Raw genomic sequence first — 23,525 nt, 5'->3', positions numbered from 1 at the left:
AGCACAGCTCCAATGTCGTATTTAATTTGTTGTTGGCCAAATCAAAGGTGGAGACGAATCTCAGCTTATAGGAGGGAACCTGAAAATCTAGCTGAGTGGTGCCACAACAACCTCTTACTCAATGTCAGAAAAAGCGAGAAGATGATTATTGACTTCAGGAGGCGGAAACCTGAGGTCCACGAGCAACTCCGTATTGGGGGATCAGATGTTGAAGGTCAGCAACTTTAAATTCCTCGATGTTATCATTTCAGAGAGTCTCGCCTGGGCCCAGCATGTAGGTGCAAATATGAAGTGAGCATGGCAGCACCTCTACTGCCTTAAGTTTGCAAAGATTCAGCATGACATCTAAAACTTGGACAAATCTGTATAAATGTGTGGTGGAGAGTATATTAACAGGTACCATCACCGCCTGGTAAAGAAACACCAATGCCCTCAGACGGAAAATCCTACTAATAATAGTGGATTCAGCCCACTCCATCAAGGGTAAAACCCTCCCCACCTTGAGCACATCCACCTGAAGCATTGTTGCAGGAAAGCAACATCCACCATCGAGAACCCCCACCATCCAAGCCATGCTCTCTTCTCGCTGCTGCCATCAGGAAGGTGGTTCAGGAGCCTCAGAACCCTCACCACCAGGTTCAGGAACAGTTATTATCCCCTCAACTACCCCCCACTCCACCATCAGATTCTTGAACCAGTGGGAATAACCACTCGTTCCATCACTGAACTGCTCTCACAACTTATTGACTCATTTTCAAGTACTCTTTATCTCAGTCCTTGATACTTATTATTGTTAATTCTTCTGTATTTGCAGTTTTTTGTCTTTCGCACGTTGGTTATTTGTCCGTCCTGTTGGGTGCAGTCTTTCATTAATTTTATTATGCTTCTTGGATTTACTGAGCATCCATGGTAGGACAGTAGCACAACGCTTTACAGTACCAGAAACCCAGGTTCAATGCCTACCACTGACTGCAAGGAGTTTTATACATTCTCCCTGTGACCACATGGGTTTCCTCTGGGTGCTTCAGTTTCCTCCCACAATCCAAAGACGTACCAATTGATAGGTTAATCGATCAAAAGTAAATAATCTTACAATTACGCAAGGGTTTAAAAAAAGGGGGGGGCTGCCATGCAGTGCAGCTCAAAGGGCTAGTAGGGCCTATTCCATGCTGTATCTCAATAAATAAATGTCTGCAAAAGAACAAACTTCAAGGTTGTATATGGTGACACATGATGTACTTTGATAATTACTTCGAAATTTGTAAAAGATCTCAGTAAAGCTTTAACAGCCAAACACAACAGCAAATGCACTTTGCTGATGTCACTTAAAGGATAATATGCATGAGGAAAAAAAGATTATAAGATCTAGCAACGCACATCAAAGTTGCTGGTGAACACAGCAGGCCAGGCAGCATCTCTAGGAAGAGGTGTAGTTGACGTTTCGGGCCGAGACCCTTCGAAGGGTCCTGACGAAGGGTCTCGGTTCTATAGATCAGTGGGACTAGGCAGAAAATGGTTCGGCACAGCCAAGAAGGGCCAAAAGGCCTGTTTCTGTGCTGTAGTTTCTATGGTTCTATGTCAACAACCACAGTCTAATGATGTGCTGGGAGCAGTCCACAAGTACTGCCATGTTTCCAGCATCAAAATAACGTGCCCACAACTTACTAACCCACGTCTTTGGAATGTGGGAGGAAACTGGAATACCCAGAAGAAACCCACACAAGGAAAACGTACAAGCTCCTTAAAGACACCAGTGGAAATTGAACTTCAGTCATTGGCACCAAGATATGGCATATTGACATACATTTAAAACATTAAATATTCCATAATTCAAATGTAACATCTATTAGCAGCTTGTTTTAACTCAAATTATAAAAAATGTCAATTACAGGTAGAATGTACACACAGCAAAATAGCATTGAGTAGCAAATAGGAAAAAACTGACAATGTCAGTAGAGAAGGGAAATAGGCGCAACTGAAATCCAAACTTCAGTGACTGCTCGGCACAAAATGTTCCAACTAAACATCTAATTCTCATTGCCGATGAAAAGTACAAATTATTAATTGTCAGTAGGGAAATAGACAATACATTCATCATTACAACCCATTCATTGTTACACCCACAGATCACTTACCCTCAGACATGCACGGGAAATGAATGCTGGCACTATTAGAAGCTTGCTGGAAAAAATGGGAGGAAATTTTGATTCCAAATATTAGGCATATTTTAAGTTAGCAGCACTTTGAAGAGTTCAATTTGTGTGTGCAATTTTATAATTGTAGAACCAAATTTTAACTATTTTGAACATCGAGTTAAGACCTCTATGCTCTTACAATTTATGCCACACAATCCATTTGGCAAATTAACATAATATGCATCTTGAAGACATACAAGAGTCATTCTCCTATTGACCTCAATATGGAGGATTGTCTAAATATCACAGCATGTCTTTTTCTTTCCCAATTTAACCTCAACTCCTCCTTGTCAGTCAGTAATCACTTGTAAATGACTACAAGCTGCAGCAAGAGATAAACCTATTATTTTTTAGCTTCACCTTTTCAAACTCAATCATGACTCCTGCTGAAAGGCTGGAATCATTTTTTTTAAAGTCTGGGCATGCAACAGGGTTAGGATAGATAGGGAAGCTCACTCCTCTGAACCTGCCTGCAGCGTTATAATACATCTCTCATACAATGTGGCTCTTATTCGTGATCAGAGCATGCAGGGTTAAGATTTTTTAAATGTTCTCATTTCACCTGACCCATTTGTTTTTGGAGATTAAAGTTTCATCATTTAGAGCAGCATCCACCACAAGCAAACTGAAAGAGCTCAATAAAATAAAAGTTATCCTCCTACTTATCATCATACTTTTGGTCTCACATCAACCTTGCCAGCCATCTCAGAAATGAAACAGAAATTATTCTCAACCCCGAGGGACTGCTTGTTGTTCTAGCACCTTTGCTTTAGGAAAACGAACAAGATGCTTCCCAAGACTTTTATCAAAAAAAGTGTGACAGCAACCCACAGTGATCCTGTAAGCTAATAGCAATATAAAAAGTCTAAAACTCAATTGCTTAAAATGTGTATAGAGAAGGAAAAAAGATTAGGTCAAGACACGTATTGGATAGGGAACCAGTCTACATTTGTATACATTTTATCCTGACGTCATCTATTTTGGTAAAACAAAACATCCTTCATATGATTAGAAATCAATGTCCATTTGTGTATGTTTAACTATACCACAAACCAACTCAGCTCCATTAGGCTGAAGAGTTAAACAAATTTCACTATGCCAGTCTAATTTTAATTTTGTTCATTGCAAGATGGTCAATATCTGTTTTACTTTGGCCTCACAGATTTAAGGGGTTGCTACATTTGCAGATTTAATTTAGAGCAATTTTATGAGATACAGTTGCAGAATGGTAATGTTACTGGATTAAGTGAATCAAAACCCAGCAACAATAACCTGTTTAAATCTCGATGTTTGCCATTGGGGGATTTAAGTTCAGTTAGTTAAACAAAATCCATAATCTAAAAATGATGGAAATCTATTCCTACTAAATGCCATCTAGGTGCTCAAAGTGATTGACTTTTAATGGTCTAGGAAACCACTCAGACACAATGCACTGTTACCTTTCCAGGGCAATTAGAAATAGGCAACAAATGCAATTAGTATTATCTATATGAATATATAAAGAAATGTTTCCACAGAATGAAGAACTTTTCAAGAGTCAATAATACATAGATAAGTCCAGAACAAAAAAAAATCAATAGTTTACTGAATTCATAATTAATGTACTCTAATAATACTGCTGAAATGACATTTGTCCATGCAAGCATATCTAAAATCCAATAAATAATCAAACTACAGCTGCAACTGTTCCAAACTTCTCAGTTCCAGTAAGAAGTTTACTTGAATTTGTTTCGGATTAATACAAGACCAAGGGAAACAGATCACTATGGATAACACCCTGTACTATAAACTAATAACAGCCACTACAGTAGCATAACAGTTAACACAACACTATTTCTGCTCGGAGTGGAGTTCAGAATTCAATTTCAATGCCATCTGAAAGGAGTTTACATTCACCCTGTGGCTACGTGGGTTTCCTCCCACATGCCAAAGATTGGTTAGGTTAATTGGCCATTGTAAATTGTCCTGTGATTAGGCTCATGGTAAATAGGTGGGTTGCTAAGCAGTGGGTCAGAAGGCCCTGTGCTGCACTATCTCTAAATAAATTAATTTTGATCTTAAAACACATCACTCTTGTACATATACCAATGACACTGCTATTCTATTATGAAAACAACCTACCTCAAAGAATGGAATCATATCACAGCTGGAAACAATTATTCACTATTAAATAGAAAGATAGAAATCTCTATAAATACACTAAACAAAACTGTAATCATACTTTCCCAAGATATTAGAGTAAGATTTCTGCCTCAATCGTTTTAAAGTGAAAGGACCAATAGATAACAAGCCTAAGAATAATGTCACTTCAAGACAAATCCATTCTTTGAGAGCAACCATCTCAATCTAGTCAAAACATATCTTAAAACATTGTTACTTATCTGTGTGGAAGCAGTTAAAAACAACATTGTGCACTGTTCAAAGAAATCAAACAAAAGGCTGAAAAAGTTACAATTGATAGCTCAATCATTAAGTTGTATTTGGAAATAGAAGCCTCATGGAACACATTTGAGATGGCACACCTACCCAAATACAGGTACAGGCATACCCCATTAAGCTGACTAAAATAATAAGTTTAATTCGTATTTTAATCAAGTTTCTAACCATGATGTCAGTCCTCAAAAAACATTCAGCACACCTATCATTTATCAAATTTCAAAATGAATTTATAACCTAAGTATGTTTGTCACCATATACTACCGAGATTCACCGTCTTGCAGGCATTCGCCGTAGAATAGAGAAGTACTATAGAATCAATGAAAAACTACAAACTGACAACCAATGCGCAAAAGTGTGCAGTGTAACATCACAACTGAACATTTTAATTGTTGAAAAAATTAATTAAGCAGCTCTCTGAATTAATAAGATGAGAAATTTGGCAAAGCAACACACACAAAATGCTGGAGGAACTCAGCAGGCCAGGCAGCATCTAAGGAACCAAATAACAGTCAACATTTTGGACTAAGACCTTTCCTCAGGACAGGGAAGGAAGGGAGAAGACACTGGAATAAAAAGGCGTGGGGGAAGGGGGAGGACGAGAGCTAGAAAGTGACAGGTGAAGCCGGACGGGTAGGAAGGGTAAAGTGCTGGAGAGGAAGGAATCTGAGAGGAAAGTGGATTATGACAGAATGAGGAAGAGGGGATCTATGGGAGAGCTGATAGGCAGGTGAGAAGAGGTAAGAGGCCAGAATCAGGAATAGTAGATGGAAGGGTGTGGGAAATTTTTTTACCTGTAGGAGAAATCAATATTCATGCCATCAGGCTGGAGGCTACCCAGACAGCATATAAAGTGTTGCTCCTTCACCGAGGGTGGCCTCATCGTAGCACAAGAGGCGACCATGGACTGAGATGCTGTCGGGAACAGAAAGGTGGGGGGTGAGGAAGGAGGATAGCTAGAAGGTGCTTGGTTAAACCAGGTGAGTAGGAAAAGTAAAGGCCTGGAAACAACAGGAATTCTGCAGATGCTGGAAATTCAAGCAACATACATCAAAGTTGCTGGTGAACGCAGCAGGCCAAGCAGCATCTATAGGAAGAGGCGCAGTCGACGTTTCAGGCCGAGACCCTTCGTCAGGAAAGGCCTGGAAAGGGAGGTTTGCATAAGTTATCTTCAACAACTTAATTTCAACTTTCAGGAATTGTTCTGCAATAGCAGTTTTTAAAAAAAAACATTGTGGAGGAGTGAGCCATGAGGAATCCCTGAGATGAATGAGAATTTACAATAGACCAGAATGCCTTGATTAATATTTTTCCACTGCTCCTTGGTGTTGTTAAAATTGTGGAGCTCAGCAACTCTCAAACAGTTAAGTCATGAATGCATCTTCCATTTTAAAAAAAATACATTTCATTAGTGTAGGGTGAAATGTAATTTTATTCTTCACAGATAATGACGATAGTCCTCAGATATTAAGCAGATTTCAAGGAAAAATAAGGTGACTAGAAATTCTTTGGCATTTACATTTAGTTAACAATAATGATAGGAAGTACTAGTGGTATTTCAATATGCAGATTAGAACCAACATCAGTATCTGCTACACCTCCACAGAACCGCTACATTTTCCAAGATACTAAAATCCCAACATCTGAAGCTTTTCACTAAATTACTTCGAGAAACAATAGAAGATCAAAGAATCTGCAATGCGTCGACTTCTGCATTTAAAAGAATAATCAATATTAATACTACCATTATGCATTTTCTAGAAGTCTAGACAGCCTGGTATTTTTCAGTCTTTGAAAACTTAATAAACAATAATGTAAAGGGCAATCACTTTTAACCCTTGCAAGAGTTATCCACAGATTTTTTTAAAAATCCAATGTGGGTGGGGGGAGAAGAAAGGTCGAAGGCTTGGTTTCCTATTAAAATTATTTAAACATTAAGAAAAATATCATACCAATGCACATAGAAATCAAGAATGTTAACAGAGCTCCTCGATTTGAGGAAATTTTTTTTAAAGGAATAGGAGGAAATAAATGCAATTGTTGGGGGGGGGGAATAGAGATGGAGGGCAGGCATATTTAATAGTAAGCACCAAACCCATTGGAAGGCACAAGATGCCTTAACTACCAAATATTTCGGTGTAATGTGCATTGCTACTGCAGTCTAAAGTAACGTCATTTGGGTCTATATATAAACAAAGCCTTACCCTCTGCTAACCCTATAAACCAAACCCACACTGAAAAAGGAGATAATCTTCTGAAATATTTAACCCATCCCGACACAGCAGAAGGATGTCTTTAAAGAAAACAAGACATGAGAAGTAGAAAATGCAATGCTTTATCTTAAATCTAAAAATGAGATAGGACAAACAAGCGCAGCATTCCGGCACATTATAAAGTTTTTTTTCCGCTTTGATTAGAAAGATGAAGTATTTTCTGGAAGGTGGGCGGATTCCTGTGCCGAAGGAAGAAATTTAATTAAAAATAAATCTGCAAGATGCCACTTCTCTCATCCCAGTGGAGGCAGAGAGGGTGGAGGTGACTGAAATTGGACGTTGCAACCTGGATAAAGCACACAGATCCCCCGTAGAGGAAGAATGCATCAACTAACATTTTAATTTAGATAAGATAAATAAACATTTTGCCCCTCAACATCAACACCATAAGCATCTGTAGGAACATGGCCGGAGCGAAGAAAAACACAAACACCCTGAAGCCAAACAAAAATAAATCACTATCGGTTCAATCGCAGTGAAAGGGAGGGGAGGGTGGACCTATCCTCACCTTTACCGGCCGCGGCGGCGACCGAAAAGCTCAGCAACAGGCAGGCCAAGGAGGCGACGAGCTTACACCTAACCGAATCCATGCCCACGCTGCTGCTGCCCTTGCCGCTCCTCGCCCGGGTGCTGGGATAAAATGGCGGCCGGCCGCCCTCCCGCTGGACCGCCAGCACTCCGCAGCCCAGCGCCACTGCCTGCCTGACGTCACCGCCGCCGCGGCAGGGTCGCCGACGTCACTGCTCTGTCCCGCCCCCCGCCGGAGCCGGAGCCGGCGATCCGCGTCACGTGACGTTTAAAGGCCCCCGGCCCGCTGCATTGGGAAGGTGAGCTTTCAGGGCGGCTGAATGTGCAGGTGCTGGAAATCTACCTTTTCTTTCCTTCTTCTTCCCTTTATTCCATGGTCCACTGTCCTCTGCTATTTAATTTCTTCATCTCCTTCTTCAGCCCTTTTCCTCACAGTTTCTCACATCACACCCTTTTTATTACCTGGCCCACACTCTTGCCATCCCCCTCTCACCTGGACAATGAACCCATGAAAATTACCTCAGTATTTCCCCCTCTCTTTTTGCACTAGTCATTTAATTTAATTTTATATACATCCTTGATATTTAGGGGGCTGCAAGGAGCCATCAGGACCAACATAGAAGATGGCTATGGATCTAGAGTTGTGACTCATGGAGAGATACTGCTGGGAGCCTGACCAACCCTAGCTGGGTCGTCTGGGTGAGAATGTCTGATATCCAAAGACCTGAAACGCCCGGTGACTACAGGTTACATCACTGATGATGCGTTCCAGCACATCCTAGGATGTGTCCCAGCAGTATTACATACATACACTTACTGCTCACTTGCCCCATCATTGAAATGCTCTCACAACCAATGGACTCACTTTCAGGGACTCTTCATCTCATGTTCTTGATAGTTGTTGCTTATTTATTATTAATATTATTATTATTTCTTTCTTTTTGTATTTGAACAGTTTGTTGTCTTCTGTACCATAAATGCCCTAATAGGGCAGTATTTCATTGATTCTGTTATGGTTATTATTCTATAGATTTATTGAGCATGCCTACAAGAAAATGAATCTGAGGGTTGTTATGGTGACGTAGATGTATTTTCATAATAACATTTACTTTGAACCGTTGCTTTATATTTCCTTTAATACCATCACTCCTCAAAACTAATCAGTGAACGTCAAGACCTGGACCTCAATAACCCCTTGTGCAATTGGATCCTAGATTTCCCCACTTGGAGACCCCAGTCAGTTCTGATTGGCAAAAACATCTACTCCACAATCTCCAGCAGCACAGGTTCGCCACAAGGCTGTGTGCTTAGCCCCCTGCTCTACTCGCTTTACACTTACGACTGTATGGCCAAGCACAGCTCCAACACCGCATACAGGTTTGCTGATGACACCACTGTTCTGGGCTGTATTGAAGGTGGTGATGAATCAGCATACAGGAGGGAGATTGAAAATTTGGCTGAGTGGTGTAATAACAACAACCTCTCACTCATTGTCAACAAGACCAAGGAACTGATTGTAGACTTAAGGAGAGGGAAACCAGAGGTCCATGAGCCAGTGCTCATTGGAGGATCAGAGGTAGAGAGGGTCAGTGACTATAAAAGTCCTAGGTGTCACTATCTCAGAGGACCTGTCCTGGACCCATCATATCAATGTAATTGCAAAGAAAGCATGACAGCGCCTTTGCTTCCTCAGGAGTCTGTGGAGATTCAGCATCTCATCAAAAGCCTTGATAAACTTCAACAGGTGTGTGTGGTGGAAAGTGTATTGACTGGCTACATTACAGTCTGGTATGGAACCACCAATGCCTTGGAGCAGAAGATCCTACAAAATGTAGTAGATTTGGCCCAGAACATCTTAATCAGAATCAGATTTAATATCACCAGCATGTGTAGCGAAATCTGTTAACTTTACGGCAGCAGTAAAATGAAATAGATGATAAATAAATACAGAGATAAAAAAACTAAGTCTGTTAATAGTTAAGTTAGGTAAGTAGTGCAAAAAACAAAATAATAAAAGTAGTGAGGTAGTGTTTATGGGTTCAATGTCCTTTTAGTGGGGCAGAAGCTGTTCCTGAATCACTGAGTGTGTGCCTTCAGGCTTCTGTACCTCCTTCCTAACAATAACAGTGAGAAGGAGGCACGTCCTGCGTGATGGACGCCGCCTTCTTATGGTATCGCTCCTTGAAGGTGCCTTGGATTCTACGGAGGCCGGAATCCATGATGTAGCTGACTAATTTTACAAGTTCCTGCAACTTATTTCAATCTTGTGCAGTTGCTCCCCCCCCCATACCAGACAATGATGCAGCCAGTCAGAATGCACTCCACAGTACAGTTTCGAGTATTTTAGTTGACCAACTAAATCTCTCCAAACTCTTAATGAAATATTGCCGCTGTCTTGCCTTCTTTATAACTGCATCAATATGTTGCATCCAGGTTAGGTCCTCAGAGATGTTGACACCCAGGAACTTGAAATTGCTCACTCTCTCCACTTCTGATCCCCCTATGAGGATTGTTTCTGTTCCCCTGTCTTACCCTTCCTGAAATCCTCAATCAGCTCTTTGGTCTTACTGACGTTGAGTGCGAGGTTGCTGCTGCAACACCACTCCACTAACTGGTAAATATCGCTTCTGTCTGCCTTTACATTACCATCTGAAATTTTGCCAGCAATGATTGTATCATCAGCAAATTTATAGAAGAGATTTGAGCAATACCTAGTCACACAGTCATGAGTGTAGAGAGAGGAAAGCAGTGGGCTAAGCACACACCCTGGTGGTGCCCCAAAGTTGATCGTCAGCGAGTTGGAGATGCTATTTTCAATCTGCACAGATTGTGGTCTTCCAGTTAGGAAGTCAAGGATACATTTGAGAGGGAGGTACAGAGGACCAAGTTCTGTAGCTTTTTGACCAGAACTGTGGAAATGATGGTGTTAAAATGCTGAGCTATAGTCAACAGATAGTATCCTAACACAGGTATTTGCATTGTCCAGGTGCTCAAAGGTTGCGTGGAGAACGATTGAGATGGCATCTGCCGTAGACCTATTGTGGCGATAGGCAAATTGCAGTGTGTCCAGGTTCTTCCTGAGGCAGGTGTTGATTCTGGCTATGCCCAACCTCTCAAAGCATTTCATCACCGCAGATGTGAGTGCTCTTGGACGACAGTCGTTAAGGCAGCTCACGCAGCTCTTCTTGGGCACTGGAATAATTGTTGCCCTTTTGAAGCAGGTGGGAACTTCCAACTGTAGACTTCACAGGTAAAGTCTTCCCAACCATTGATTACATCTACATGAAACCTTGCAGTAGAGAGCAGTATCCATCATCAGAGGTCCTCACCACCCAGGCCATACTCTTTTCTTGCTGCTGCTATCAGGTAGAAGGTATAAGTGCCACAGAACTCACACCATCAGGTTCAGGAACAGTTACTACCCCTGAACCATCAGGGTCTTGAACAAAAGGGGATAACTACACTCATTCTATTTCTGGTGTTCCCACAACCCATGGTCTCACTTTAAGGACTCTCTATCTTGTTATTTCATGCTCTCATTATTTATTACTATTTAGTTATATTTACATCTGCACAGTTTGTTGTTCATTGATCCTGTTTACAGTTACTGTTCTATCGATTTGCTAAGTATGCCTGCAGGAAAAAGAATCTCTGGGTTGTATGTGGTGACATGTATGTACTCTGATAATAAATTTTACTTTGAACTTTTATTATGTATTACAATGTACTGCTTCTGCAAAGCAACAAGTTTCATGACATATGTCAGTGTGATATTAAACCGGATTCTGATTTACCTATGTCATAACGAATGAAATATATATATTTTATGTACTGTGTTTTGCGCTCTGCTCCCTGAGGAATGCTCTTTAGCTGTATACCTGTGCACGGTTAAATGATAAAAAAAAAATTGAAGACTACTTTGTGTGTGTGTGTGAAGGAGAAATTTATATGTGTGTGGTGTCTCTCATCCACTGAAATCCATCCATGTAGTCTCAGCTTTTCCAGCTGTCTTAGAGTGTGAAAGCTAAACACTGCAGGAGGTGAAGTCTAGAAACACTCGATGCTGCAAATGCTTATCAGATCAGGCAGGTACAAAGAAAGAGATAAATAGAGTTGTTGTTCCAAGTGAGTTATCCTTTATCAGAACAGATTCAGACATTTGGAAAAGCAGAGATTGATTAGAAATAGTCAGCATGGATTTGATCGTTAGAAATTTGACTGGGTTTTCCTGGAGATGCCGAGGAGGATTATGAGGGGAAGGTGGCAGGTGTTGTCTATATGGACTTCAGCAAAGACTTTTGGCAAGAGCCCACATGGTAAACTAGACAGGAAGGTTAGATCACAAGGAATGCATGGTGAACTAGTCAATGGGATCCAAACTTGGCTTGGACGAAGGAATCAGATGTCAGACGTGTCGGTGATAATAAACTGATTCTGATTATGGTTTTGGGTGAGCAGGGAAAAATTAAAAGGGACCTAAGGGGCACCTTTTTCATTTGGAAGGTAATATATTGAAATGTAGAAGTGGAGGGTTGTTATGCTGGAGGGCTGTGACTAGTGATGAGCCGCAGGGATCGGTGTTAGGCCCAATGTTGTTTGTCATTGATATTAACAATTTGGACAACATTGTTGTTAACACAGTAAATTTTCAGATGACATCAAAATTGGCAGTGTACATTGAAGATGATTATCTAAGATTACAATAGGGCCTAGATGAATTTGGGGAAATAGGCCACGGAATGGTAAATGGAATTTAACCCAGACAAGTGCAAGATTTTACATTTTGGTCAGTGAAACCAGGGCAAGGCTTAAACAGTAACTGGTAGAACAGAAAACCCTAGAGGTACAGATACATAGCTCCCTGAAAGTGGTGAAACAGGTCGACAGAGGAATCATGAAGGTATCTGGTGTGCTTGCCTTTGTCAGTAAGGGCTGTGAGTACAGGAGGTAAAACACTAGGTTGCAGCTTACAAAGCTGCAGCATTGTGTGTGGTTCAGGTCGCCCAACTATAGGAAGGATGACATTGAGCTGGAAAGGGTCCAGAAAGGATTCACAAGGTTGTTACCAGGACTGGAGGGCTTTAGTTATAAGGAAAAACTGGATAGGTTGGGACTGTTTTCCCAAGAGCTTTGGAAATTGTGAGGTGACCTCATTTTTTGAGGGTGTATAAAATTGAGAGGGGTGGAGATAAGATACATAAGGCAAGGAGTGAAATGTGATTCACCATTCTTTTCCCCGGGTAGGGGAGAGGGGATAGGTTGCATCAAAGGCACTAGCCTCCGCACCATCGAGGATATCTTCAGAAAGCAATGGCTAAAGAAGGCAGCATCCATCATTAAGGACCCCCGCCACCAAGTCATGCTCTCTTCTCATTGCTACCATCAGGGAGTAGGTAGAGGAGCTTGAAGACCCACACTCAATGATTCAGGAACAGCTTTGTCCCTTCCACCATCAGATTTGAGTGGACCATGAATAAGACCTCACTCTTTGCTGTCTTCTTGAGCCACTTATTTATTCCATTTATATTTTCCTTATTGTACCTTGTAGTATTTCTTATGCATTGCACTGTGCTACTGCCACACGAAACAATAAACTTCACAACATACTGATGTTGTCCTGATGAAGGGTCTCTGCCCAAAACGTCAACTGTTTATTCCCATCCATAGATGCTGCCTGACCTGCTGAGCTCCTCCAGTACATTGTGGGTATTGCTCTGGATTTCCAGCATCTGCAGCACCTGTTGCATCTTGACATATTGTATGTCAGTGATTATAAACCTGATTCTGTTTCTGATTATGGTTTAGGGTGAGAGGGGAAAAGAATTAATGGGCAAAATTTTTAACTTAGTAGGTAATATATGGAATGAAGTGCCAGAGGCGGCTTAGAAAATGGGTGCAATTACAATGTTTAAAAGACATTTGGACAGGTACGTGGATAGAAAAGGCCTAGACTCCCTTTTGCCACTATTTAACCCATATACCTCTAGTCTCTAGAGGTATATGGGTCAAATAGAGGCAAACGGGACAAGCTTCGACAGACATTTTGGTCAGCATGGATGGCCTAGTCTGGAGGACCTGCTTCCATGCTGAACAACTCTACGATGATAGCAACAAATGTTGTGTAGGCAGATGGGATTAGACTAGTTGGGCATTTGATTACTCATTTAAGTTAGTTCAGCACAACATTGTGGGCCAAGTGGCATGTTCCTGTGCTGGACTCTTCTACACAACAATCTGCTGGAGGAACTCAGCATCTGTGGATAGGGGGGAGGGAATGATCGTTATTTTGGGCCAAGACTGCTTCAGATGTACAGTGGAGAGGTGGAGTGATAAGACAGGGGTTAGAGAGACCCTGGGGAGAGTAGATCCAGATGATAGCTGGAAGCAGAACTTACTGTGAGCGTTAAGACAAATACAGTACAATGAAATAAACAAAAGGCAAGACATTGAAAACTTAGAAAATTGTTTTCCTTTTTCTCTTTTAGGATTTATTTATAAGTATAGAGGAATGGGCAGAAATACATACTTTCAACTGTAGATTCAAGTTTATTTATCACATGTACGTTGAAAGATTCAGTTAAGTGCATCATTTGCATTAACAACCAACACACCCGAGGGTGTGCTGGAGGCAGCCCGCAAGCGTAGCTACACATTCTGGCGCCAAGGTAGCATGGCCACAATGTTCAGCAGAACAACAAGCAACAGACAACTAAAGCAAACATAAGCCCCGTTCCTCCCTCCAACCAACCTACACAGTCCTACAACCCCAAGACAAGCCATCCAGTCTCCAGCCTCCAACAGACACAGACTCGGTCCTGCAGACATCGGACTCTGACCTCCCCAGTGGACTTACAGATTCGCAGACTCGGCTTTGGCCAGAGGGCCTTGACTCCTGAACTTCTGATTCGACTCTTGTGCCTCGATCCCGAGATATGTTGATCACTGAACACTGAGCCCCTAATTCCAGACCCACTGATAGTGGTCCCCAAACACTAGATATAGAAACAGTTATTACAAAGATACAATTAGCTGCAAATATCATGATGACTAATTGCAGCTCAGGTTACAATAAGACGTGTAGACTGTAGCCTCCAAAACAAGTAATCAGTTTCTAGCAACTTCCTGGGTCTGGCTCATGAATATCACACCCCATTGCTGCTGCTTCTGGCTTCAGATCAACTGACTATAAACACTTCCAGAGAACTTAAATCAAAATAGAAATGACTTCTTAACTGGTTGTAATGGCTAAGCAATACAGTAAGAAACATAAATTGTCTGGGACAATTGTGCAAAGCACGTACTGAATCGGCTAGTCTGTTTGGCACTGCACAGTGTACACTACTATAGATGCTAATGGAAATGGGTATATATTTTTATTTTATCTACTTAGAGATACAGTAGGGAAGAAGCCCCTCCGGTCCAATGAGTCACTGTTGCAAGGATGTGGCTGGGGACAAATCCAAGTGCAGAACACAGATGCTGAGGCAGAGTTGTTAGGCGTAGCACCACCGCGAACGGGGAGCTGATATCCAGGAGACGATGCGAAGCTTAGAACTAACAGTTCTCAGGAATAGGAAACAAGGTTTACTCTCACAAGAATCGACCAACAAACTGGCAGCTTCTTGCTGTGGTCACAGGGTTTTTATCCTGCTGTTTGATGGGAAGCAGGTGCGTGTAGTTAGTTTTACCTGGAAATGATTGGAATCTAAATGAGGTGATCGAGGCCTAAATCTTGAGGCAAATGGCAAGGTGGGGGATTGCCGGAAGAGACCATGACAGTCTCACTGCCCAGCAGCCCACTTACTTAACCGGAGCCCAATCGTAGGACAATTCTAATCAGCTACTAACCAGTATACTGTATCTTTGGACTGTGAGAGGAAAACAAAAGAAACCAATGTAACCACAGGAAGAAGGTACAAACTTTCTTACCGAGGATGTCGGAATTGAACTCCAAACTCTGATGCCCTGAGCTGTAATAACGTCGTGCTAACCGCTATGTACCATGGCGCCCTAAAGGGCACAGGATATGATATTACCCACTTCGCACTATCACTAAGCACACATTTTTTATCTTCTGACTCAGAGGCAAATGTGCAATGAGAAAGAATTCTGATTACAACCTGTAACAGAGATATCAATGAAGACAAACAAGAGAAAATCTGCAGGTGCTGGAAATCCGAGCAACGCACATAAAATGCTGGAGGAACCCAGCAGTGTCCATGGAAAAGAGTACAGTCGACATTTTGGGCCGAGACCCTTCAGCAGGACCGCTTCACCAAGCACCATATTCTGAGTGCCAGACGGAATACGAAGTGTTGTTCCTCCAACCTGAGAGTGGCCCCATCACAACAGTAGAGGAGGCCATGGGTTGACATATTGGAATGGGAATGGGAATCTTAAAAGGCATCTGTTAGTCTTGCGAGACCATGGATCTGCGCCTGGAAAGTTCTCACTCTCCAGGGCGCAGGCCTGGGCAAGGTTGTATGGAAGACCAGCAGTTGCCCATGCTGCAAGTCTCCCCTCTCCACGACACCGATGTTGTCCAAGGGAAGGGCATTAGGACCCATACAGCTTGGCGCCAGTGTCATCACAGAGCAATGTGTGATTAAGTGCCTTGCTCAAGGACACAACACGTTGCTTCGGCTGGGGCTCGAACTCACAACCTTCAGGTCGCTAGTCCAATGCCTTAACCACCTGGCCACGTGCCCACGAGTAGAATTTAAATGGGTAGCCACTGGAAGATCCTGCTTTTTCTGGCAGACAGAGCGTAGGTGCTCGACGAAGCTGAAGGCAAACTATGCAAACACACAATAAACATATAATAATAATAAATAAACAAGTAATATATACTATTAAGAACATGAGTTGTAGAGTCATTGAAAGTGAGTTCATAGGTTGTAGAATCAGTTTAGTACCAAGGTAGGTGAAGTTATCCACACTAGTTCAGCAACCTGATGGTTGAAGGGTAATAACTGTTCCTGAACCTCGTGCTGTGGGACCTAAGATGAGACCAGGTGAGAAGGAAGGTGGGTGGGGGGTGGGAGGTGGGGGTGGGGATGAAATAAGAAGCTGAGAGGTGATAGGTGGTAGAGATAAAGGGCTGAAGAAGTAGAAATATGATAGGAGAGGACAGTAGACCATGGAAGAAAGGGAAGGAAGACCATTTTTTTCCCCTGCTAATCAGTTTAATAAAGCTAAACATCCCCTCATTTCCAGCAACACACATCAAAGTTGCTGGCGAACGCAGCAGGCCAGGCAGCATCTGTAGGAAGAGGTGCAGTCGATGTTTCAGGCCAAGACCCTTCGTTAGTCCTGACAAAGGGTCTCGGCCTGAAACGTCGACTGTACCTCTTCCTACAGATGCTGCCTGGCCTGCTGCGTTCACCAGCAACTTTGATGTGTGTTGCTTGAGTTTCCAGCATCTGCTGAATTCCTGTTGTTTGCGTTTAAACCCTTATTTCCAGTTTCACTTTGGGCTTGTTAACTTAAGGCTGTCACTTTCATTTTTAATCTCTTTAACCAACTTAAATATCTTATTTCAACCTACATAGAATATAGCCAGCAGGATTGCTGTGACCTAGAATAATCAACCACACCCACGAGTTCAAGGCTCTCTTTCCACAATAGAATTATTTTTCCAATGCTTTTAAAACCTAACTGCAGAAATTAGACTAGATTTGCATAGTTACTGGAATTCTCTGTCCTGTATTAGCCTAATTAATTCATTCATTCACATATGACAAGAAGGCTCCTTTGAGATTAGAGAAAATATATTTGCATGTACTGAGAGAGAAGGAAGGCATTGTAACATTTTCCTTGGCTTCAAAGATTATTTTTAATACATGTTCAATCCTACATATGAGATTATCTTTCTGCATTCCACAATTTTCTATTAATTTTATCCTGTATCAGTTCTCTACAAATACCTATTACTCTTTAAATTTAATCAAGCTTCAATTCACACACTGACAAAAGCAATGAAGTATCACGATAATGTTGTTCAATTTAATTCCCATACAATTGTCTCTTTTAAATCACAAGTTACTTTTGATACAATGTTGTAAATGGTTATTCATTATATACTCAGTGGCCATCTTATTAGCTGCTCATGTACGTTAATCCAAATATCTCATCAGCCAATCCTGTGGCAGCAACTCAATGCTTAAGAGCATGCAGACATGGTCAGGAGGTTCAGTTGTTGTTCAAAGCAAACATCAGAATGGGGAAAAAATGTGATCTAAGTGACTTTGACTATAGAAAGATTGTTGGTGCCAGATGGGGTGGTTTGAGTATCTCAGAAATTGCTGATCTCCTGTAATTTTCATGCTCAACAGTCTCTAGATTTTACTGAGAATGGTGTGAAAAGCAAAAAAAAACATGCTGTGAGTGGCAGTTCTGTGTGCGAAAATGCCTTGCTAATACAGAATTCGGAGGAGGATTGTCAAACTGGTTCAAGTTGATGCGAAGGTGACAGTAACTCAAATAACAGTGCATTACAACAGTGGTGTGCAGAAGAACACCTCTGAATGCACAACATGTTGTACCTTGAAGTGGATGGGCTACAACAGCAGAAGACCATGAACATATACTCAATGGCCACTTTATTAGGTACAGGACAGACCGAATAAAGTGTCCGCTGAGTGTATCTGTATACATACTCCATAATATCATCTAACTATAATGAACAATGGTTAATATTTAGAACTGTTAACTTAACTCTTGCTGGGTTTACTCATTCTTGTTCTTATTATGTTAATTTCACAGTTGTTCCACCAATGTTAGCATAATTATAGCAGAGAAATGGGAATACAAAGTAAGGGTATTATTTTCTTATCACTGTTCAAATGCCCGTACATTTAAATGCTAAATGCATCTTGTAGCTGATAAAACATAACAGCTTCTAGTTATCTTGTGTAGATATTTTTAAAAGTAACACACACACACATAAAACGCTGGAGGAACTCAGCAGGTCAGGCAGCATCAGTGGAGTGGAATAAAGAGTTTGGGTTGAGACTGGAAAGGCAGAGGGAAGAAGCCTGAAGGTGCGAGTCTGGGTGAGGACGTGGTTGAAGAGTCAGAGGGCAGCAGAGATCACAGGAGAGGAGCAGTGAGAGAGGGTCTCACAGAGCTCCCGTCGAAGAGAAGATTTTAACTTTTTCAGGGTAGGCGTACCTCAATACTGTAGAGTGTAGCAGCGAATCATGAACACAAGAGATTCTTTCCAACATCTGCAGAATCTATTCTGTTTAGATACTTTTAAAATGCGTTTTTTTTTCTTCTATTCTCTGAAAAGACGTAGGTGTCATTGGCACAGCCTGCAGATTTAGAGATTTACTAATCACATGTACATTGAAACATACAATGAATCTTGTCATTTGTTTTAACAACATTATTTTTTTTCTCTTTCATCTTTACACATTTGCTGTTCTTTGCACATTGTCTGTCTGTCCATCCTGTTGGATGTGGTCTTTCAATGATTCTATTGTGTTTCTTGGATTTACTGCGTACGCCCGCAAAGAAAATGAATCTTAGGGTTGTATATAGTGACACATAGGTACTCTGATAATACATTATCTTTGAACTTTGAAGTTTGAAAGAGGAAATAACTGTTTTTGAGTCTGGTGGTCCTGATGGAAGTGGGATCCTTCCAGACATTGCTGGCCTTTTTCTGCTGCATTTCTGTATCTACACTGTTCATTAGGCATATCTGTACACCTGTACACTGATTGATAATGCAAATATTTAATCAGCCAATCATGTGGCAGCAACCCAATGTAGAAAAGCATGCAGACGTGGTCAAGAGGTTCTGTTTTTATTCACGCCAAACATCAGGATGGGGGACAAATGTGTTCTAGGTGACTTTGACCATGAAATGATTGTTGGTGCCAGATTGGGTAGTTTGAATATCTCAGAAACTGCTGAACTCCTGGGATTCTTGTGTACAACGGCCTCTTGAGTTTACAGAGAATGTTGCGAGAAACGAAAAAAACATCCAGTGAGCGGCTGTTCTGTGGGCAAAAATGCCTCGTTAATGAGGGAGGTCAGAGGGGAATGGCCAGAGTGGTTCAAGCTGACAGAAAGATGACAGTAGCTTGAATAACCACACGTTACAACAGTGGTGTACAGAAGAGCACCTTGAAGTGGATGGGCAACATTATTACCTAATAAAGTGGCACTGAGTGTATGTTCTTGATGGCGGGTAGGCTGGTACCAGTGATGCATTGCGCCATTTTAACTACCTGTTGTTGAAGCCTCCTGTCTGCCACAGTGAAGTCTTTGGGTGTGAAGCTATAAAGCAGGCTCGTTGACTCACTGATCGACTCATCTCTTGGCACGTTCCTGCTTTAGGAGAGGAGGAGAAAGTGGGCAACATAATTAAAGTAGTCCTGTAGAAGGGTCTTGGCCCAAAACATCGACTGTTTACTCTTTTCCATAGATACTTCCTGACCTGCTGAGTTCCTCCAGCATTTTATGTGTGTTGTCATATAATTAAATGTTTTTGCTCAATTAGGGATTGCACCATAACAGCCATCACAGACAAGATTCAGCTTCACTGCCAGTTACCCTCTACCCCGAGCTCTGTTATGTCTACAAGCAAGAACTCACAGCTAATGCCGAAGATAATCCTCATGATGCCTTGCCTTACATACACACAGTGGCCACTTTATTAGATACCTCCTATGTATGTTTGTGATCTGCTGCTGCTGTTTCCCATCCATTTCATTAAAAAAAATTCTTTAATTTTATTTGTTTTATTTGGATAAGGTATTCGCAAGTATTACACAAACTTTTTTACATATAAAAACCTTTTCCGTTTTTATATATGTATAAATCTATATATATCTATACATTCACAAGTACACATTCATATTTGCTCCTGCCCACAGACATACTTAACCAATCCCTGTGTACTTATTTACTTCATTTTATCATTTTTTTCCCAAATCTTTTTCTTTACTTGTATTAATTCCATGTTTTCCAGAAATAAAACAGTGAACATTTGAACCAAGGGAGCTTGTGTTAACACTATTACATATCTAACATACGTTTGTATATGCGTAGCACTGCTAACTTTGGATTTACCTGGATTAAGTTAATATATTAAGTAGTTACTAATAAATAGTGGCTTTAACAGCAAAACCAGACCAGGTGTGCCCTATTGCTGCTGGTTCATTTAAACCATTGCATGTAAGTAACAATCTAAAATCTGCTCACATTGGGGGTTATAACTTCAATCCATTTATTCCAAACAAAGATAAATTTTTTTCTTTTGTATTCCCAGAGAGTAAGTCATCTTTTCCATTTTAAATATTTCCAAAATAATTTCCTGCTAATCTTCTAATGTAGGTGATGTTGGATTTAGCCACTTTCTAGTGATTGATTTCTTACTTGCTGCTAAAAGGGCCTGCAGCAGCTTGATATCTTTCTTCCTTACCAACTCCGAACACATAGCATCATGCCCTTGTTCTTCTCTCCTAATCTCTGCACTCACATTCTGATTCCCACCCCACCCCCTGCCAAACTAGTTTAAACCCTCCCCAACAGCTCCAGCAAACCTGCCTACCAGGATATTGGTCCCTTTCCAGTTCAGGTGCAGCCCGTCCTTTTAGTACAGGTCAGACCTTCCCCAGAAGAGATCCCAATGATCCAGAAATCTGAACCCCTGCCCCCTGCACCAATTCATCTGCCATAACTTCCTGTTCCTACCCTCTCTGTCTCGTGGCACAGGCAGCAATCCCAAGATTACCACCCTTGAGGTCCTGCTTTTTAACTTCTTTCCGAACTCCCTATATTCCTTCTTCAGGACCTCATCCCTACTCCTAACTATGTCATTGGTCCCCATGAAGACCGTGACATCTGGCTGCTCACCCTCTCTCCTGAGAATACCAAGAACTCGATCCGAGATATCGCGGACCCTGGCACCAGGGAGGCAACAGACCATCCGGGATTCTCGATCTCTCCCACAGAACCTCTAATCTGTCCCCCTAACTATTGAATCCTCTATCACTACTGCTCTCCTCCTTTCCCTCCTTTCTTTCTGAGCTGAGGGTCCAGTCTCGGTGCCGGAAACGCGACCACTACAACTGTCCCTGGTATGTCATCCCCACCAACAGTATCCAAAACAGTATACTTATTGTTGATGGGAACGGCCACAGGGTGCCTGCTCTTTCTGCCTATTCCCCTTCCCTCTCCTGATGGTCACCCAGTTACCTGACTTTAAGGGGTGACTGTCTCCCTGAAACTCGATCTATTACTGCCTCTGCCTCCTGAATGATCCGAAGTTCATCCAGCTTCAGCTCCAGTTCCCTAACTTTTTCAGGTGTAGTCATCAGAGACAATTGTGCTCGCCCTGACTTCCCACATCCTACAATCGAAGAACCGGACTGCCCTATCTACTGCCTTCATTAACTACTACTAAGTTAATTAAATTAATTAAAGAAACTTACCCGGCCTTACCTCACTCGCAGCAAGCTCGTCCTCTGCCTCTTCTCGCCGAAGCCGCTTGAGCCAAAGCCTCAAATCTCCACTCCTTCACTGGCCCCACTCACTCACTGGCCGCTCTGTTTGAGCTATCCCTCGTTTTATTTGTTTGAGCTTTTCAATTTTCGACTGCCCAGTCAGCTGCTTTCTGCTGAGTCTGAGCTATTCAAATCTTGATTGACTTGATTGCACAATCCGACTGCCAAAACTGCCAAAACCTCTTGAGCCAAAGCCTCAAAGCTCCACTCCTTCGCCGGCTGCTCCACTTGAGCTACCCTTCTTTTTATTTGTTCGAGCTTTTCAATTTTTGATTGCCCAATCAACGATATGGAAATGATTTTCCTCCTTGGAGCCACACCTTCTCCAACACGCCATGTTTGTGTCTTTATATTTTTCCTGGTATGGGGTCTTGAAGTACCTTATAATATTTTTCCAACAATGTTCTCTCCAAACCAAAGAATTAGTTGAAGACCACTGAAAGCTGCATATTTTCCCCCAAGCCTCCTCTGAAAGTACCAACCCTGCTTCTTTTTCCCATCCATTTCAATGTTTGACATGTTGTGTGTTCAGAGATGCTCTTCTGCACAGCATGATTATAACACATGGTTGTTTGAGTTACTGTCGTTTTCCAGTTTGAACCAGTCCATTCTCCTTTAATCTATCTCATTAACAAGGCATTTTCACCCACAGAACTGCCGCTCACTGGATCTTTTGTTTTATTTTCACACTGTTCTCTGTAAACTCCGGAGACTGTTCTGGGTGAAAATCAGCAGCTTCTGAGATACTCAAACCACACCATCTGGCACCAACAATTATTCCATGGTCAAAGTCATTTAGATCAGAATTCTGCTCCATCGTGATGTTTGGTCTAAACCACAGCTGAACTTCTTGACCGTGTCTGCATGCTTTTATGTATTGAGTTGCTGCCACATGATTGGCTGATTAGATATTTGCACTTACAAGCAGGCTTTATATCAAAATATTTAAAACAACAGCAGTAAAAGATGAAAACACAGAAGTGGAAAATTGTTTTTCAATTTTAATGGATTAATTAAAAGCATGGTAAACTTTTTCCTTAGATGTAATATAATCCTTATTTATGTTTGGAGGACACCATGTCATGTCTAAAAGGGATGAGTATTTGTTACAAATCATGTCTTGGAAATGTGTCTTCCTCTATGTTGGTGAGACCCAGCGTAGATTAGGGGATCGCTTTGCCGAGCACCTCTGCTCCATCTACAAAAATGCAGAAGTTCATGGTGGTCAAACATTTTAATTCCTATTGCCAATCCTGTTCTGACACGTTGGTCCATAGTCTCCTTTTCTGCCATGATGAGGCCACTTTCTGGTTGGAGGAGCAACTTCTCATATTCCGTCTAGGTAGCCTCCAAATTGATGACATGAATATTGGTTTCTCCAACTTCTGCTACTTTTTCCCCTCCCCCTTCCCTCTTCTTCCATTCCCCACGCTGGCCTCTTACCTCTTCTCCTCACGTGCCCACCACCTCCTCCTAGTGCACTTTCTCCCATGGTCCACTCTCTTCTCCTATCTGATTCCTTCTTCTCCAGCCCTTTATCTTTTCCACCTAACATAACCCATAACAGAGTGCTT

The 23,525-nt window shown here is 41.7% G+C and overlaps 1 protein-coding gene and 1 long non-coding RNA gene across 6 annotated transcripts in view; one reads left to right on the top strand and one right to left on the bottom strand.

Annotated features, from left to right (window-relative positions):
* The window catches only part of clstn1 (calsyntenin 1), an 81,878-nt gene extending 74,266 nt beyond the window's left edge, over nucleotides 1-7,612 (bottom strand). For 3 of the 4 annotated variants that reach the window (XM_063033125.1, XM_063033124.1, XM_063033126.1), the window contains exon 1: nucleotides 7,413-7,612. In XM_063033125.1, coding sequence (XP_062889195.1) covers nucleotides 7,413-7,494 — 82 coding nt within the window. In that variant the 5' untranslated portion in view covers nucleotides 7,495-7,612. The remainder of the gene's footprint in view (nucleotides 1-7,412) is intronic. The other variant, XM_063033123.1, reaches the window with a different exon arrangement.
* An 82-nt stretch (nucleotides 7,613-7,694) lies between these two features.
* LOC134337787 (uncharacterized) overlaps nucleotides 7,695-23,525 on the top strand; it is a 74,143-nt gene continuing 58,312 nt past the window's right edge. The window contains exons 1-2 of one of the 2 annotated variants that reach the window (XR_010016066.1): nucleotides 7,695-7,760; nucleotides 10,419-10,653. This is a non-coding gene — a long non-coding RNA (uncharacterized LOC134337787). Of the gene's footprint in view, nucleotides 7,761-10,418; nucleotides 10,683-23,525 lie in introns of both variants that reach the window. The other variant, XR_010016067.1, reaches the window with a different exon arrangement.

This window comes from Mobula hypostoma, chromosome 25 (genome assembly GCF_963921235.1).
Source record: "Mobula hypostoma chromosome 25, sMobHyp1.1, whole genome shotgun sequence".
Classification (NCBI taxonomy): domain Eukaryota; kingdom Metazoa; phylum Chordata; class Chondrichthyes; order Myliobatiformes; family Myliobatidae; genus Mobula; species Mobula hypostoma.
The sequence above is the reverse complement of the archived record's forward strand: the minus strand, read 5'-3'. Positions and strand labels throughout refer to the sequence as shown.